The 18,266-nt window shown below is 32.5% G+C and overlaps 1 protein-coding gene across 1 annotated transcript; it reads right to left on the bottom strand.

Moving 5' to 3' along the window:
- Positions 1-529: 529 nt before the first annotated feature.
- Positions 530-18,190, bottom strand: mrps35 (mitochondrial ribosomal protein S35). The gene is made up of 8 exons (XM_048158073.1): positions 18,010-18,190; positions 17,573-17,619; positions 17,299-17,466; positions 17,093-17,153; positions 16,843-16,982; positions 9,480-9,589; positions 9,327-9,396; positions 530-921 (listed from the first exon to the last, which is right to left on the bottom strand). Exons 1-8 carry the CDS (start codon positions 18,152-18,154, stop codon positions 646-648), a joined length of 1,017 nt encoding a protein of 338 aa, XP_048014030.1. The 5' UTR covers positions 18,155-18,190; the 3' UTR covers positions 530-645.
- Between the last annotated feature and the right edge of the window lie 76 nt (positions 18,191-18,266).

Genomic DNA, 18,266 nt, shown 5'->3' with positions numbered 1-18,266 from the left:
CAGTCCATTCGAGAACACCTGACAGTTTTGTTTTAAAAAGGCATTTGTTTGCTAAGTGCTTTAAGATGCGCAAGACCGCCGCCGCCTCTTTCCACGTCCAAATGGAACCGGCCGGAACTTCTCGCTGAGGAGTTTGGTTTCTCCTTTCCCAGAAGTGACAGCTCAGAGCAGGAACTAATGGAGTGCTGGGGTATTTTTACTAGACGTTGGCTCAAAGCGTCCTTTCAGTGGGGTGCAGGTAATGGCACTTGAACCATCAAGGGCGTGTTTTGAGTGCAGCGAGTTCTGGTAATGTTCTAGAGGTAATTGTTTCAAGATAAGAACTGAACTGACCCAGTTTATACAAACTAAACATACCGTCTGTTATTTAAATCAATAGAGACAAACTGTTGTCATGTCCAATTTTTAACCAGGACACTCATATTTAAGATAATTCTGATAGCATGTGAATGCAGCATTAGAAGACAGAAGCTCGGATACTCTGACTTTGTGTTTCATGCAAGAAAGAAAAAAAACAGGTCAACTTACATAGTGCTGTCATATTTATTTTTCACAGAATTTTGCATATAGTTTGAAAACAAAAACATCAAAATAATAGAAACAATGCATTACACTGTTAATATGAAATTGTACATATAATGGAGCTCAGATATTCAGGAGCTTCTTCACAGCCTCTTTATACTTCCGTAGATTTTCCTCGGTCTCTCCCTCGTTCTTCAGCCCGACCATAGCGTCTCTGTACTCCTGTACGGCCGGCTGTCCCAGCAGCTCCTCCCTGGTTCCCTCCTCCACCTCATCCTTCGCTCCTAGCGGTCGCATGCGCAGGAGAGTTTCCAGAACGTTCTTTTGGGATGGACTGTCTTCCCACTCGTACTCCTCCATATCTGCACGTGTCTTTTCCTGCTCCCATGCCTCGGTTTTCTATAAAACACAGAGACGTGACAAAACAAAAGTTTTAAAAGATCAGTGGTGAAAGTGTTTGACTGATTGGGTGAGGGATAAAAGATGTCAGCTGTGAGCACTTTTAGATGTTGCACCAAATGAAAATGACCTGTTACGATTGTTGCTTGTCATTTTGTATTACCTGACCCTCAGAGGTCTTTTATGCCATACTTTACTGTACACAAATCCCCGCTCCCTCCAATACGGAGGGAAAATGTGTTTTTATATATATATATATATATATATATATATATATATATATATATATATATATATATATATATATATATTTTTTTTTTTTTTTTTTTAAATATTTCAAAATATACAAAAAAGTCCATAATATATTGATATATAAATACATAAATATGTTAATAAAGTTTATATTAAAATAAGTTTTAGATACTTCTTTCCTCCCGTTATTTTATATATGTATGTATATATAAATATAATAAATATATATATTTTTTTTTTTTTTTTTTTAATATTTCAAAATATACAAAAAAGTCCATAATATATTGATATATAAATACATAAATATATTAATAAAGTTTATATTAAAATAAGTTTTAGATACTTGTTTCCTCCCGTTATTTATATATGTATATATATATATATATAAATATATATTATTATTATATATTTTATATATATATTATATTAATATATATATATATATATTTTTTTTTTTTTTTATATTTCAAAATATACAAAAAAGTCCATAATATATTGATATATAAATACATAAATATATTAATAAAGTTTATATTAAAATAAGTTTTAGATACTTGTTTCCTCCGTTATTTTATATATGTATATATATATTATATATAAATATATATTATATATTATATATTTTATATATTTATATATATATATATATTATATATATATATATAATTATTATTATTTTTTTTAATATTTCAAAATATACAAAAAAGTCCATAATATATTGATATATAAATACATAAATATATTAATAAAGTTTATATTAAAATAAGTTTTAGATACTTGTTTCCTCCCGTTATTTTATATATGTATATATATATATATATAAATATATATTATATATTATATATTTTATATATTTTATATATATATATATATATATATATATATATATAATTATTATTATTTTTTTTTAATATTTCAAAATATACAAAAAAGTCCATAATATATTGATATATAAATACATAAATATATTAATAAAGTTTATATTAAAATAAGTTTTAGATACTTGTTTCCTCCTGTTATTTTATATATGTATATATATATATATATATATATAAATATATATTATATATTTATATATATATATATATATATATATATATATATATATATATATATATATATATATATATATATATATATATTAAAAAAACAGCTGATGTAACCAGGGTTATTAAAAATATTAACTAAAACCATTAACAAAATATATATTTTGTTATTGGAAATAAAATATGAAATAAAACAAACATTTTATTTAATCTATTTCAGCCAAGAAAACATTTCTCATTTTCATTTAGTTTAACTTGATGTACTAAAATAACTAAAACAAAAAATAAAACGAATAAAATGACAAAGACGAATGAAAATATAAAAATAGAAAATATAAACTATTTTAGTATCTCAATGATTGTAAAATAAATTGTCATATAACAAAAAAATGGTTTAAAATTTTAAAAATATTAGTTCAAATAAATTCATTTATATATTTAAAAATCTTTCAAAATATAAATTTTGTATTTACCCAAATGTAGATTAAGATTAGAGATTTTTTTTCTTACACATTTTTAAATATATTTTAGCATTTGAAGGTTTAAATTTTATTTTAAATTTGGAAAATATATTTCCTTAAGCCGCACTGTTTACAATGTATATTTAGTGTATTTTTGAAATATATTTTGGCCAGGAATTTTTTTCGTCATGCTTTTGCTAATGAAAAAATGTCAACATTAAAGTGTCTGAAGTATAATGTAAGGGGAATGTTAAATAAGGATATTTATGTTAAGCACAAGCTAATATCAATATTTTTAACTCAACTTTGAGCATCAACTTCAGGACTTTGATGGAAAATGGTCAGAATTTCATCGAAGGCTGAGATTCATTATTAAGGCAATTAATCAAGCGTCCGAGAGCATGTGACACTAAACCACTGACAATTGACAAAAGAAATGATTTGATCACAGAAATCTGTCTGAAAAGGCAAAAACATTTAAACCCAACTTAAACTGGAATTGTAGCACTGGAAAAAACAACACTTCACCTTCAAGCAAAAAAGCTGGCGTTTTGTGTCAGCCGAGGAATTCTGGCACGATAAAAATGGCAAGCTGATTTGGAAATGTAATGATCACGGCTACTTAAACTCGATGAACAGCTCTGATTACCACGAGAAAGCATTAAGAGACGCCGCTGAACGTTCGCTTAACCGTTCCACTGATTGGTGCAAACTTTTAAAGACAGCTTGTGTTTGATAAGAATCCTCGGAGTCCCTTCTTTGCCTGAGACTAAATTTTCCCAATACTTCCCATCCTCAGTGACAAAAGCGTCTTTGTGTGTATGAAGGCCTGCACATGCCACAGGGCAGATAACCCTCTCGCCGGTGCAGGTGCTCTAGACTAATGACTATCAATACGAGCCCACAAAAAACCATCCCTCGTCCAGCTATCCTCCATTCCTTTCCCCAGTCACCCGGCCGCAGGGCACTACTTAGGGAGGGACTGATGGATTAGGTGGTTTCTATGGAGATGAAGGTGGTTTGGCCAGATCTTGAGGATTTGATTAGGACTGTTGACCCAAATGATTCAATTTAGCCGAAGAGGGAAATCAAATGGTTTGCGACTAATTGATGAGATTGGCCTTTCACTTGAGAGAATGGGAGTATAATTGAGGAGCTGACGGAAGACATGGAGACGCTCGGTGGTTTGCTTCTGAAAGGCCAGCGCTGCGTGTAAGATAGGATGATGGTTTAACCTCTCCGCTGCACGGCGAGAGAAAAATCAGGGCTTTTTTGTCAAAAAAAAAAAATAAATAAATAAAATATATATATATATATATATATATATATATATATATATATATATATATATAAAAGTAATGTTTCCAAACTTTTGACTGGTACTGTATATTATATATATATATATATATATATATATATTTTTTTTTTTTTTTTTTTTATATATCTAGTACCAGTCAAAAGTTTGGAAACATTACTAGTTTTTATGTTTTTGAAAGAAGTCTCATGCTCATCAAGCCTGCATTTATTTGATTAAAAATACAGAAAAAAGCAGTAATATTGTGAAATATTATTACCATTTAAAATCATGGTTTTCTATTTTAATATACTTTAAAATATAATTTATTTCTGTGATGCAAAGCTGAATTTTCATCAGCCATTACTCCAGTCTTCAGTGTTACATGATCCTTCAGAAATCATAAATAATTTTTATTTATAAATAAAAATTTATTTATGATTTAATTTATTTGATTTCAAAATAAATAAATATTTTAAAATCTTAAATAATAATATTATCTATTATTCTATTATTATATCTATTTTTTCTAAATCTATAAAATTTTATTTTATATATATATAATAGATTTTAAAATATTTATTTTGTATATTATATATTTTTAATAAGTTATACTGATAACTTATATTTCCTCATATAATTCTATTAGGGATTTGCAACGATTAATCGCGATTAATCTTTTGCAAAATAAAAGTCTGTGTTTACGAAATATGTGTGTTCTGAGTATAATAATTATGTATATATAAATACAGACACATACATGTATATATTTAAGAAAAATGTTAGATTTATATATAAAATATTTATATTTATATGTAATATAAAATATATATAAATATATTTATTTAAACATGCATATATTTCTTAAATGTATACATGTATGTGTCTGTATTTATATATACATAATTATTATACTCAGAGTTTTAATTTAAAAACTTATATATATATATATATATATATATATATATATATATATATATATATATATATATATATATATATATATATATATAATTATAGAATATAAAGAAATTATCTATCTATATATATTTTTATTTATTTATATATATTATATTTATTTATTTATAAAGTGTGTATACACACACACATATTATATATATATATATATATATATATATATATATATATATATATATATAAAATGTATTTATATATTATATATATATATATATATTATTTATATAATATATAATTTATTTACTGTATATATTTATAAAGTGTGGGTATATATGATTGTGTAATACTAAGCCAAGTTGTGAGTGCTGTAAATCGTGATTTATCACATCTAACATAATAGTTTATATATATATAATATATGCATATGCATATATATATATATATATATATATATATATATATATATATATATATATATATATAGAATGTGCAAGAAATTTTAAATTTTAAAATACATTTTGGGTAAATGCAACATATTTTTGAACAATATGTATATATTTAGTTTGAAATATATTAAATGGCCAAAGATGAGCAAATTTGAGTAACTAAAACTGACTTTTGTATAACAGCAATACATTTTTGGCCATTATTTTATTGAAATTATTTGTAAAAAATATATCTGAACCTGTTTTTCATTGGTCATTGGTGTGGAAACTACTACAAAAAAGTAATTTATTTTTTGATTTTTAGTTTTAATTCTTATATATATATATATATATATATATATATATATATATATAAAATATATACACACACACACACACACACAGATATATTATATAAACAAACCTTTATATTAGATGCATTTAATCAATTTGACAGCCATATCTTTTAGTTTGTATAGGCCATCCTACGTTTCAGAAGTACATCACATCGCAAAAGTAAAATGGGTTGCGAATCTTGTCTCGTCATGTCTTTACGATGCATTAAAGACCAAATGAAATGGAAAAAGGGTTTATATTGAACCTCTCGAAATACATCCAGGCCACATTTGTTCCAAAACCTCTTCCAGTCAATGTGAACACAGTTTGAATGGATTATCCTGTAGCCGTATTGGCAGCTAAACCAGGTCTCGGAGATACAATCACCCTCACGGTCCGAAACAATCGCCTGCTTTGTGGCGTAGCGTCCCCTCCCGTTCCCGCCCAACGTCACTCTACCCCTTCTTGCCTGCTCTGAGCCGCCACTGTGCTAGCCATTGTGCTAGCGAAAGGCCAGCGGACACCGTTACACTTCCCAACCGGGATGGCAAACAAAGCTCAACCGTGGCTCTCGGCCAGTCTTCTTAGTGAATCTAAGAACATAGTTACACAATACCAAGGCCAGCGAGTCTCTAGTGAGAAGAGCATGATGGGAAAATGCACACATCTTGCGCATTTGTTGTATTTTTTGTCGCTGACCTTGTCTGAATCTAAAAGGTCACGTTCCTTACTCCTCAAAGAGCGTCGTCAGCCGGGGTTACGGCAGACAGACAGCGAGAAGATCATCTGCGTAGGAAGCCTTCGGTTTGCCGACTCTGAGAAGTTCAAGTGTATAAATTACACCGTTCTTGTCCTTAATCTGTGTTTTATCAAAAAAGCGCCTGCTAATTCATCCTCTGTTGTGCTAATGAGGTGAATCATGCGATACTCAAAGGTTACTAATCGCTGTTTCAAGTCTCACTTAATTCACAAAAGAAACTGTCACATTACATCTGCCGTCAATTAAACAGCCGCTTTCAGCTTTGATCGTGATCTCAGTGTAAGCGGAGACGCAGATATGACGTGAATTATTGATTGCGCGTTTCATCGTGCTGTAATGAGAATCTTCTGAGGTGCCGCCAACAGCTTTTTCCAATGGAATCTCCCTGTCAGCCAATCACACGCCTCTATTCAGCGACCGTTTCCACTCTCAGGTTGCTCATTGGGCGAGACAGCTGTCAATCATCAAATCAGGGGGATAATCATGAAACTAACTGAGTGATGTTTGGCAGGACAGGTGTGATGGATTACTTTGGTTTCAATGCTAAGTAATAATGTCCAAAAATTGCGTTTGCTGGTCAGTTTGTGTGTAAATGTCATTTCACTACTGTAGTAATTAATATTTGTTTAGTTCTCACCAAAGCTTGCGCTGTTTTGCGGCAGATCATTAAACGGTGACGCTGCCTCAGAAGTCTGTCCGAAATCAATTTTGTGAGGTGCCTTCATGCACAAACGAGGCATCAAGTCAGCTGCCTAGGTTTTCAGATGCAGCCTAAATAGTTTGGATCAAGCTCAAGGTAAGAATTAAAACTAAAAATAAAAAAAAAAAAATTACTTTTTTGTAGTAGTTTCCACATCAATGACCAATGAAAAACAGGTTCAGATATATTTTTTACAAATAATAAAAAAAATAAAAAAAAAGGGCCAAAAATGTATTGCTGTTATACAAAAATCAGTTTTAGTTACTCATATTTGCTCATCTTTGGCCATTTAATATATTTCAAACTAAATATATTCATATTGTTCAAAAATGTGTTGCATTTACCCAAAATGTATTTTAAAATTGAAAATTTCTTGCACATTCTGTAAAATATTTTAGTATTTGAAGATATATTTTCATTTTATTTCCTTAAGCAATTCTGTTTACGACATATTGTAATAAATATGAAAAAATATGACCATATATATATTGTGTAATACTAATTCTACTCAACTCTAATGTTTTTGATTGGCTAGAAATTTTCAAAATGTAGGGTGGCATATATTTGAAATATTTTTGGAAAAAAAAAGTGTGTGTGTGTATAAAATATGCATACACACAACTTTATAAATATACAGTAAATAAATATATATAAAAAAAAAAAAAAAAAAATATATATATATATATATATATATATATATATATATATATATATATATATATATATATATACAGCTATGGAAAAAATTAAGAGACCACTCCAAGTTCAGAAATCAATGTTAAGTGGTCTCTTAATTTTTTCCATAGCTGTATATATATATATATATATATATATATATATATATATATATATATTTATATAATATATATTTATTTACTGTATATATTTATAAAGTGTGGGTATATATGATTGTGTAATACTAATTCTAATAAATTCTAATTTAAAAACTTATATATATATATAATTCTAGAATATAAAGAAATTATCTATCTATCTATCTATCTATCTATCTATATATATTTTTTTTATTTATATATATTATATTTATTTATTTATAAAGTGTGTGTGTATACATATATTATATATACATACAAACACACACACATACTTTATAAATATACTATATATATAAATATAATTATATAATATAAAGAAATTATCTATCTATCTATATATATATATATATATATATATATATATATATATATATATATATATATATATATATATATATATATATATATATATATATTATATTTATTTATTTATAAAGTGTGTGTGTGTATACACACATTATATATATATATATATATATATATATATATATATATATATATATATGCAAAAAAAAATTATATTTGATGCCATGTATGCCACCTTACATTGTGGAAATTTCTAGCCAATTAAAAACATTAGAGTTGAGTAGAATTAGAAAAACTTAAATAAAAATTTCCACCTTTTCAAGCCTAAAAAATCAGAAGATTAAATCTCCAGGTTTCCATGTTAAATTCAATGGAACGGCAGGGAATGTAAAAACACAAAGTGCACCATCACTGTTGCGGATTCCCAACCTCTGTTCCTTTCTTTATTCCTGCCCCCCTCATCCTATCGTTTCATGTCGTTCATCAGGGGGCCTCGGTCATGGAAAACCACCCCACTGCCAGCGGCCCCCACTGAAACTTTCATAAGAGCTACAATAGAGAGGTGAAATATTCATGTGTTGAGTGAAAGACATGAGAGAGACTCACCTGTGATTCAAACACTTGAGGACAGAAAACAGACCAACCTCCATCAGAGAAGCTGATCACAAACCAATCAATGTGCTGATACTGAAGTCATAATGATCATTATTATTATTGATCATGCTTAATGGCCAAAAATGACATTTTACCATCATTTACCATTTTTGCCACTCCAAACATAAGTTCAAACAATGTCATCAAACTAAGAATTGCCCAGGCCATATTTCACTCCAACTATCTACAAGGTGTTCAAATAGGCTTAATTTTCTTCATGCAAAAAGTTTTATTTTGGGGTGAAATATGAACTAGACATTTCTCAACAGTTTTCATGAGATTCACCCTGTAGCATATGCACTTGTTTTGAAAAATCCTGCCCAAATGTGATCTTAAACATGAAACCCAACAGACTCGTACATGACGGCTAATAAAGCACAAACACATCTAAACTAGTGTGGAGGTTTTCAGACTCACCCAGGACTCGTGGTAAAGCACGGTGAGGAGGTACATGGCGTAATCATAATTCTGCTGTCTCAGCGGGCAACTAAAAACATGCATGAAGATCCATTTTAAAGATAAGCTGTGAAATGATGATAATACAACAAAATATATATCCATATCACCCACCTGTCTGTGGTGATGGTGAGCGTGTCGGTGTCTTTACAGTAACGCTCATCACTGAGTTTGATCATCTTCTTTCTGGCATGATCGTCCAGATTTAGGCTGGAGAGCTTCACCTGCAAAGGATAAAAATATAATTTTGAATTAAATCGGACCTATAATGCGGACAGATCATTTATTATAGCTTGTCAAATTTGCCCCTATTTTGGTGTGAGCAAAAACACGCTGTTTTTGTGTGTGTCCCTTTAAATGCAAATGAGCTGCTGCTCCTCGCCCCCTTTCCAGAAGAGGGCGGAGCTTTAACAGCTCAACAACAACAAAGCTGGAGAATCTCACGCAGCCAAAATGAGGAAAGTGTTCAGCCTTACATTGTTCAAACCAGAGTCGACACTGATGGAGAGACTCAGGAAGAAGTTACAACTTTTAGATGTTTCTGAATGATTAGTGGATAAATTGATGTAGTTGCTGTGGAGTTGATTCAACTCATCCACTAGCATGTGCCGTCATGTTCATCTTTTGTGTTGAATTGACCCTCGTTTGTGAAGCAGTCCGGCGTAAAATGACGGCATGAACAACACTCTACTACAACAACTCTTCCTCTTCTCTAAAGCAGCCCAACATGGCTCCGCCCCCTTTGATGTGTGTTCTCGGGGGCGGGGTTTATGTTAATTTTATGGTTAGTGATGTCACTAATACAGGAAGAAGCTCGTTGTAGTCCCTACCAGATGTTTGTTGTAGTCCTTAAAAAGCGATTTATTTAAAAGAAATATCTTCCTTTGCATTGAACTTTGAGCGTTGTAACTTTGCAGATGTTGTTTATGCTCAAACAGCAACATTACACACTAACTAAAGTTAAAAAAGTGAAATCATAATCAAGGACCCCTTTAAATATCAGTCTAAACTTCTGATATATGGTTTTCTAAATGCACAAGCACAGAAAGCTGGATGTTAAATGGCGTGTGAGTACTAAACTAAGTTCTCTTTTACGTCTTATTACACGTAAACTTTCAAATACACAGTCGGTTATGTCAAAAACACACACAAACAGTCGGTTATGTCAAAAACACACACAAACACAGTCGGTTATGTCAAAAAACACACACAAACACAGTCGGTTATGTCAAAAACATACATAAACACAGTCGGTTATGTCAAAAACACACACAAACACAGTCGGTTATGTCAAAAAACACACACAAACACAGTCGGTTATGTCAAAAACATACATAAACACAGTCGGTTATGTCAAAAACACACACAAACACAGTCGGTTATGTCAAAAAACACACACAAACACAGTCGGTTATGTCAAAAAACACACACAAACAGTCGGTTATGTCAAAAACATACATAAACACAGTCGGTTATGTCAAAAACACACACAAACACAGTCGGTTATGTCAAAAAACACACACAAACACAGTCGGTTATGTCAAAAAACACACACAAACACAGTCGGTTATGTCAAAAACACACACAAACAGTCGGTTATGTCAAAAACATACATAAACACAGTCGGTTATGTCAAAAGCACACATAAACACAGTCGGTTATGTCAAAAACACACACAAACACAGTCGGTTATGTCAAAAACACACACAAACAGTCGGTTATGTCAAAAACATACATAAACACAGTCGGTTATGTCAAAAAACACACACAAACACAGTCGGTTATGTCAAAAACACACACAAACACAGTCGGTTATGTCAAAAAACACACACAAACACAGTCGGTTATGTCAAAAACACACACAAACACAGTCGGTTATGTCAAAAAACACACACAAACACAGTCGGTTATGTCAAAAAACACACACAAACACAGTCGGTTATGTCAAAAACACACACAAACAGTCGGTTATGTCAAAAACATACATAAACACAGTCGGTTATGTCAAAAGCACACATAAACACAGTCGGTTATGTCAAAAAACACACACAAACAGTCGGTTATGTCAAAAACATACATAAACACAGTCGGTTATGTCAAAAGCACACAAACACAGTCGGTTATGTCAAAAACACACACAAACACAGTCGGTTATGTCAAAAAACACACACAAACAGTCGGTTATGTCAAAAACATACATAAACACAGTCGGTTATGTCAAAAACACACACAAACACAGTCGGTTATGTCAAAAACACACACAAACACAGTCGGTTATGTCAAAAACACACACAAACAGTCGGTTATGTCAAAAACATACATAAACACAGTCGGTTATGTCAAAAGCACACAAACACAGTCGGTTATGTCAAAAACACACACAAACACAGTCGGTTATGTCAAAAACACACACAAACACAGTCGGTTATGTCAAAAAACACACACAAACACAGTCGGTTATGTCAAAAAACACACACAAACACAGTCGGTTATGTCAAAAACACACACAAACACAGTCGGTTATGTCAAAAACATACATAAACACAGTCGGTTATGTCAAAAGCACACATAAACACAGTCGGTTATGTCAAAAACACACACAAACACAGTCGGTTATGTCAAAAACACACACAAACAGTCGGTTATGTCAAAAACATACATAAACACAGTCGGTTATGTCAAAAAACACACACAAACACAGTCGGTTATGTCAAAAACACACACAAACACAGTCGGTTATGTCAAAAAACACACACAAACACAGTCGGTTATGTCAAAAACACACACAAACACAGTCGGTTATGTCAAAAAACACACACAAACAGTCGGTTATGTCAAAAACATACATAAACACAGTCGGTTATGTCAAAAGCACACAAACACAGTCGGTTATGTCAAAAACACACACAAACACAGTCGGTTATGTCAAAAAACACACACAAACAGTCGGTTATGTCAAAAACATACATAAACACAGTCGGTTATGTCAAAAACACACACAAACACAGTCGGTTATGTCAAAAACACACACAAACACAGTCGGTTATGTCAAAAACACACACAAACAGTCGGTTATGTCAAAAACATACATAAACACAGTCGGTTATGTCAAAAGCACACAAACACAGTCGGTTATGTCAAAAACACACACAAACACAGTCGGTTATGTCAAAAACACACACAAACACAGTCGGTTATGTCAAAAAACACACACAAACACAGTCGGTTATGTCAAAAACACACACAAACACAGTCGGTTATGTCAAAAACACACACAAACACAGTCGGTTATGTCAAAAAACACACATAAACAGTCATTTATGTCAAAAACACACATAAAAACAGTCGGTTATGTCTGTGAACGTAAACAGCAGGGAAAGAAATCGCATGTGTCTATTAGATCTGTGTATTAAAGTGACAGCAGTGTAATATACAGTACCTGCTGCTGTTAATATGAACCAAATCAACAAAAGACAAACAGAAAATCACTCACTGCTCCTGATTTAATAACTTTAGTAGCTTTAATAAGAATACATTTCTTATTTGAATGCTGCTGTTAAATGCTTTGGTGGGGAGATAAACATGGTGGACTGTGTACAGCTCACTGAGGGGAGGAGCTAAGCTAATAGGGCGGAGTCTGTCAGCAGTTATGGAAGGGGCCTAAGCATTTGTGATGTCACAAAAGCTACCATCTGCAAACAGCTTATTCTGAGACACTGCTTATGATTTATGGGGATTAAAAAAACAAATTTATGTTCAAACACCATGTAAAAGTGAATAGGTCCCCTTTAAACAGAGTGTTTGATTAGTTAAAGATGCATCATAATTGAGAATACATGAGAGACATAAAACTAGCACAGTTATGTAGGAAAAGTTTCCCAGCCTTAAAAATCAAAGTTCACCGAAGGACGATTTCCACGATTCACTTAATCCAAATCTTCAGCATTTCATCATTTTCACTTCAATCACACTTGGCCTTCCTCCAGTCCGGATCTTATTCTTCTAAACAACAAACTCTAAAAAGCACTAACTATTTTTGCACAACTCTGCCCTTTAAATCCCGCTCCGGATCAGCCAATGGGATCAAACACAACACGCAGTGATGTCACTAAGCTCTCTGCAAGAAAAACAACAGCGCTCAATGCAATATCACTTCATTTATTCAAGTTTTAGTCAAGGAAGGACGGGGGGGAAAGACCCTCTCCCAGACTCATCCCGTATATCTGCCCTTTGATCCCCCTCACTTCTAGCCCTAATCCAAGGGGATTAATGTCAGATGGCGATTCCTGCATTGCAGTCATAATCTAACGTTTTTTCCAGGCAGATGGTGAGAGATTTATGATTTCAGATTATAAATAGGAGAATATATCAAAATCAATGAGGTTTTGCTGAGGCCATCATCACGACGCATGTTGTTACATGAACGGGTAAATTTGTTTACTGACATCAGTCCCAGTGTTTACTCAAGCAAAATGAGTATTTATGATCATTTAATGCTCCTGTACCTTTCATAATGTGCTACTGAATGTGTTTCCTGAGCACATAATCATATATAATCCTGCTAAGAGGAGACATACTGTATGGACAGAAAACAGTTCATCATACTGCTTAATTAAAGCTAGTCTTTGACAGACTTGATTATCAGTAAACGCAGCATATTCTGTCCAAAAACCACCTAATTAAACCATCTGACTGACATGCAGTGTGACCAACCGCAGCTTGATTTGCCATTTACATGCTGTTTATTCGAAACAGGTGCCTTAGGAAAAACTCTGTGAATACTGGCTTGCTTCTAACAAAATACTCACATATTTGAAGCCATAAACATGGCAAATCCAAGTGTTTGTAATAATAATGCAATAGTTCAACAGGCAGGTTTCAGAAGGAAAATTATTTTTAATGATAGCTTATAAACCTTTGAAGACAACCTTTCTGTGAGCTTACAAGGTTGTTAATTGATGGTATTTGCTTCTACCATTTGCTTCTGCCAAAAAATAATCATGTTTAACAGTGGATTTCGTTATGAAAAACTATATTTCCCATGAAGCTGTATAGAAAATTCCACCTCAAATGACATAATCGAGTCTTCCTACGCTCTCAAAACACTTATATATTTGAATATATATGCATATTTTGCATTGAACTATTTAAATTATTAGTTCACTTTCAAATAAAATTTCCTGATAATTTACTCACCCCCATGTCATCCAAGATGTTCATGTCTTTCTTTCTTCAGTCGAAAAGAAATGAAGGTGTTTGATGAAAACATTCCAGGATTTTTCTCCTTATAGTGGACTTCAATGGGCACCAAACAGTTGAAGGTCAAAATTACAGTTTCACTGCAGCTTCAAAGCGCTTCTACACGAATCCCAGATGAGGAAATAAGAGTCTTATCTAGAGAAACCACCACTCATTTTCTAAAAAAAATGTAAAAAATTATATACGTTTTAACCATAGACGCTCGTCTTGAACTAGCTCTCTTCTTCTTCTCTATTTGAATTCCAGCAGTGTAGACACTGCTAAGTGTATTACTGCCCTCCACAGGTCAAAGATTGAACTAATTGTTATATACTTGCACTAGCATATTGAATATGACAATTTAGTTCACACTTTGACCTGTGGAGGGCAGTAGTACACTTAGCAGCGTCTACACTGCTGGAATTCAAATAGAGAAGAAGCTAGTTCAAGAGGAGCATCCATGTTTTTTTTTTAGAAAATGACCGATGGTTTCTCTAGATAAGACTCTTATTCCTCGTCTGGTATCGTTTAAAGCTCTTTGAAGCTGCACTGAAACTCTAATTTTGACCTTCAACCGTTTGGTGCCCAGTGAAGTCCACTCAAAAACCTTCATTTCTTTTCCACTGAAGAAAGAAAGAGATGAACATATTGGATGACATGGGGGTGAGTAAATTATCAGGAAATTTTTATTTGAAAGTGGACTAATACTTTAAATGGGCAGTTTTATATTTCTCCATTGTTTTCAAGTCGATTATGATGTTTGCAATGCTTCATGGGATTGTAGTTCTTTCCCTCACTAAAGCCGTTAAGTTCATCTTTTGTCTCATTTTCAAATACTTTTTTGCTTCAGATCAAAGTTTGTAATGTTGTGATTCTCCTCATAGCTGATTGTGTTGGTTTACAGCTTACAACTTCTTAAATGAACACTTTTTTGAAATCCCTATGAATGGAAAAAAATTAGGGCCCTATAATTTCCGCAATCACAGAATCGCGGAATCCATTCATAAAAACGGAATTTACTATATAACGCGGAATGTCACGGAATTTGTCAAATTTTTGATGAATGAATTAAAAGCAGGTCAGTACACTTAAATTAAATCACGATATAGACTAGTGACTGAATATTAAACCGCAAAAAGACTATTTAAACATGAATCCTGCATGCCTGTGTGACTCTGAAATGAATGATGTGGAAGCGCAGTTTCATTTACCTCACACCGCCTCACACACAATCGCGCAGGCGCACGTACGCTGAAGCACGTGCGACGCTCGTGGTGTTTTCGTCCTCTGTCGCCTCACTATATGAATGCACAAATTCATCTCCAGAGCTGCTCTGAAAGTCACTTCATCAGCATTTAACCGCTTCGTTTGAGAAAACTACCGTCATAAACACAGAGAAACTCAAAGCTCTAGGCAAACCGTCAAAATAAAAGTTCGATTTAACTTGACAGAAACATATTACTGTTGTACAGTAGAATTTAGATAAATTAATTTAATAATAAATTATTAAAATATATTTTAAACAATAATCTCAGTGTTTCTTCCATGTTTTAATTTTAACAGTAAAGCTCTGTTCAGCAGCACATTGTTACAAAAAAGTTTAATTTCATGATTAAAAGATAAATTAAATGGTATGCGTTCATTTGATTGCCAGAAAAATTTAAATACACAACAGAACTTCTGAAGAAAAAAAAAAATCATAAAAATATATTTTTTAATTAATTAATATTGTTGTTTTTAAGAATTCAATTAATTAGACATGCTTTTTGATTATTAAAATGGAATTAAACCATTAAAATGGAATCCAGAAAACAGAATTTGGTAAAAATAAAATTTGAGGGGAAAGAATAAAACGTAGGGCCCTACAATTTTTTTATTTTTTTGTTAAACTTTTATTAAATTGTTGGTAAATGGGACAAGATTCATTATTTCAATAAATTAGACATGTTTTTTGATTACTAAAATTCAATTTAACCATTAAAATGGAGTCAAAAAATAAATAAAATGGAAAAAAACGGAATCCAGAAAAATTAAAACGGAAAAAACGGAATTTGGGAAAAAATAAAACGGATTTTATAGGGCCCTAAAAAATACTTCCGGAAAAAGCGCTGCTGAAAATGTAGGCAGGACACTAATGCACTCTTTATCAATCAAACAAGCCATATCCGAAAACCTCTTCATGATTTGGAAAACGTTCATAAAATATCTAGAAAATAATAAACAAATATGCCAGGCGTACCTTCAGTGTCACTATCCGCGCGTCTGGGTTTCGCAGCGACAGTCCAGCGGATGCAAATTCCTTACTCTGCACCTGGATTGGGAAGTGCTCCATGCATTTCTCATCAGAGTCCAGGGCGGACGGCCACTTCGTACAGAACGCTGGACAAATTAAACACGGAAAACATTTACAAATCTCTCTCTTTCATTCAGCCACCGCATGTTATCAACTGCTGTCTAATATTTATAACTGTAACAATCAAGAAACTCACGCTTCAGCGCCTCACAGTGCTTCTTAATGGCAACCGGGGTTAAGTGTAAAAAGTTTGGAATCTGAAAGACATTAGAGCATGTGACTATAAACAGGACGTGTTTTAATGTACAGTAGTGGACAAAGGTGGAAAATTCACATGTTCGACCTTTATTAAAATTTAATTTGTGATAATAATGCAATAAAACGTAATCATGACTTGATCACCTTTATCAGCTCCAGGTTGCCCTTCTTGGCAGGCGGCACGCCTCTCTTCACGGGATATCCCATCCGCACCGGCAGGGGAACCGCGGACGGTTTGAATGAGGCAGCAGTGGGGTAAACCGCGGTCCAGTCCTGATCCTCGGCCATCCGCTCTGTCCTGGGATCCCCAGCCTGTGTTTCATTGTCAATAATATTATTTATCTGCTTTACTGAATCATAGACCAGAACTCAAACTATCTGTATTACGGTTGTGTTGAGGTAAAGTGTAATAATCCACCTGTCTCCTTGACCTCCACTGACCCCGACCACCTCTACCTGTGGCTTCTGTAATCAGACATTCAATGAGGGCAGAAATTAACCTCATAAAAAAATAAATAAAGCAATACTAGATGTGGTAATATTAGGTTATAAGAAACCATTTACTTAGATGCAACATGTCAGACAAGCATTTAAGCATTATGTAATGGTACAACGGCATCAAATGATAATACCAAGGTGCTTTAATATATACTAGGTGCTGAATGATTATCATAGAATAATTTCAAAGAATACCATAGTATTACTATGGTACATGTCTAAAAATGTGGTGGTTTGGTTAGTTAAATGTAGTATATATATATTATATATATAAACAAAAACACTAATATCAATATTATTGTAACTCTCCGTAATACTGTAAACTCTCCTTAATTAAATAACGGATATTATCGTTACCTCTTTCTGTGGCCACGACGCTTGTTGAGACGACAGAGGAGATTGAAATCCTCCTATTTAATGAAATTAAACTATATATTCCATTAATATTACAGTTTATTTTGCAAAAGGAGGACAGAGCAGGGTGAGTGATGGGGGCAGCCATGTTGGGAAAACCTGCGGCGAGACTACGGCGGCCCGGATGAACGCAAATAAAGCGAAACTAAAAAGATGTCAGAGACAAACATTGAGAGTGAACGCATCAGTGTTTGTGTATT

Source organism: Megalobrama amblycephala, linkage group LG15 (genome assembly GCF_018812025.1).
Source record: "Megalobrama amblycephala isolate DHTTF-2021 linkage group LG15, ASM1881202v1, whole genome shotgun sequence".
NCBI lineage: Eukaryota > Metazoa > Chordata > Actinopteri > Cypriniformes > Xenocyprididae > Megalobrama > Megalobrama amblycephala.
The sequence above is the reverse complement of the archived record's forward strand: the minus strand, read 5'-3'. Positions and strand labels throughout refer to the sequence as shown.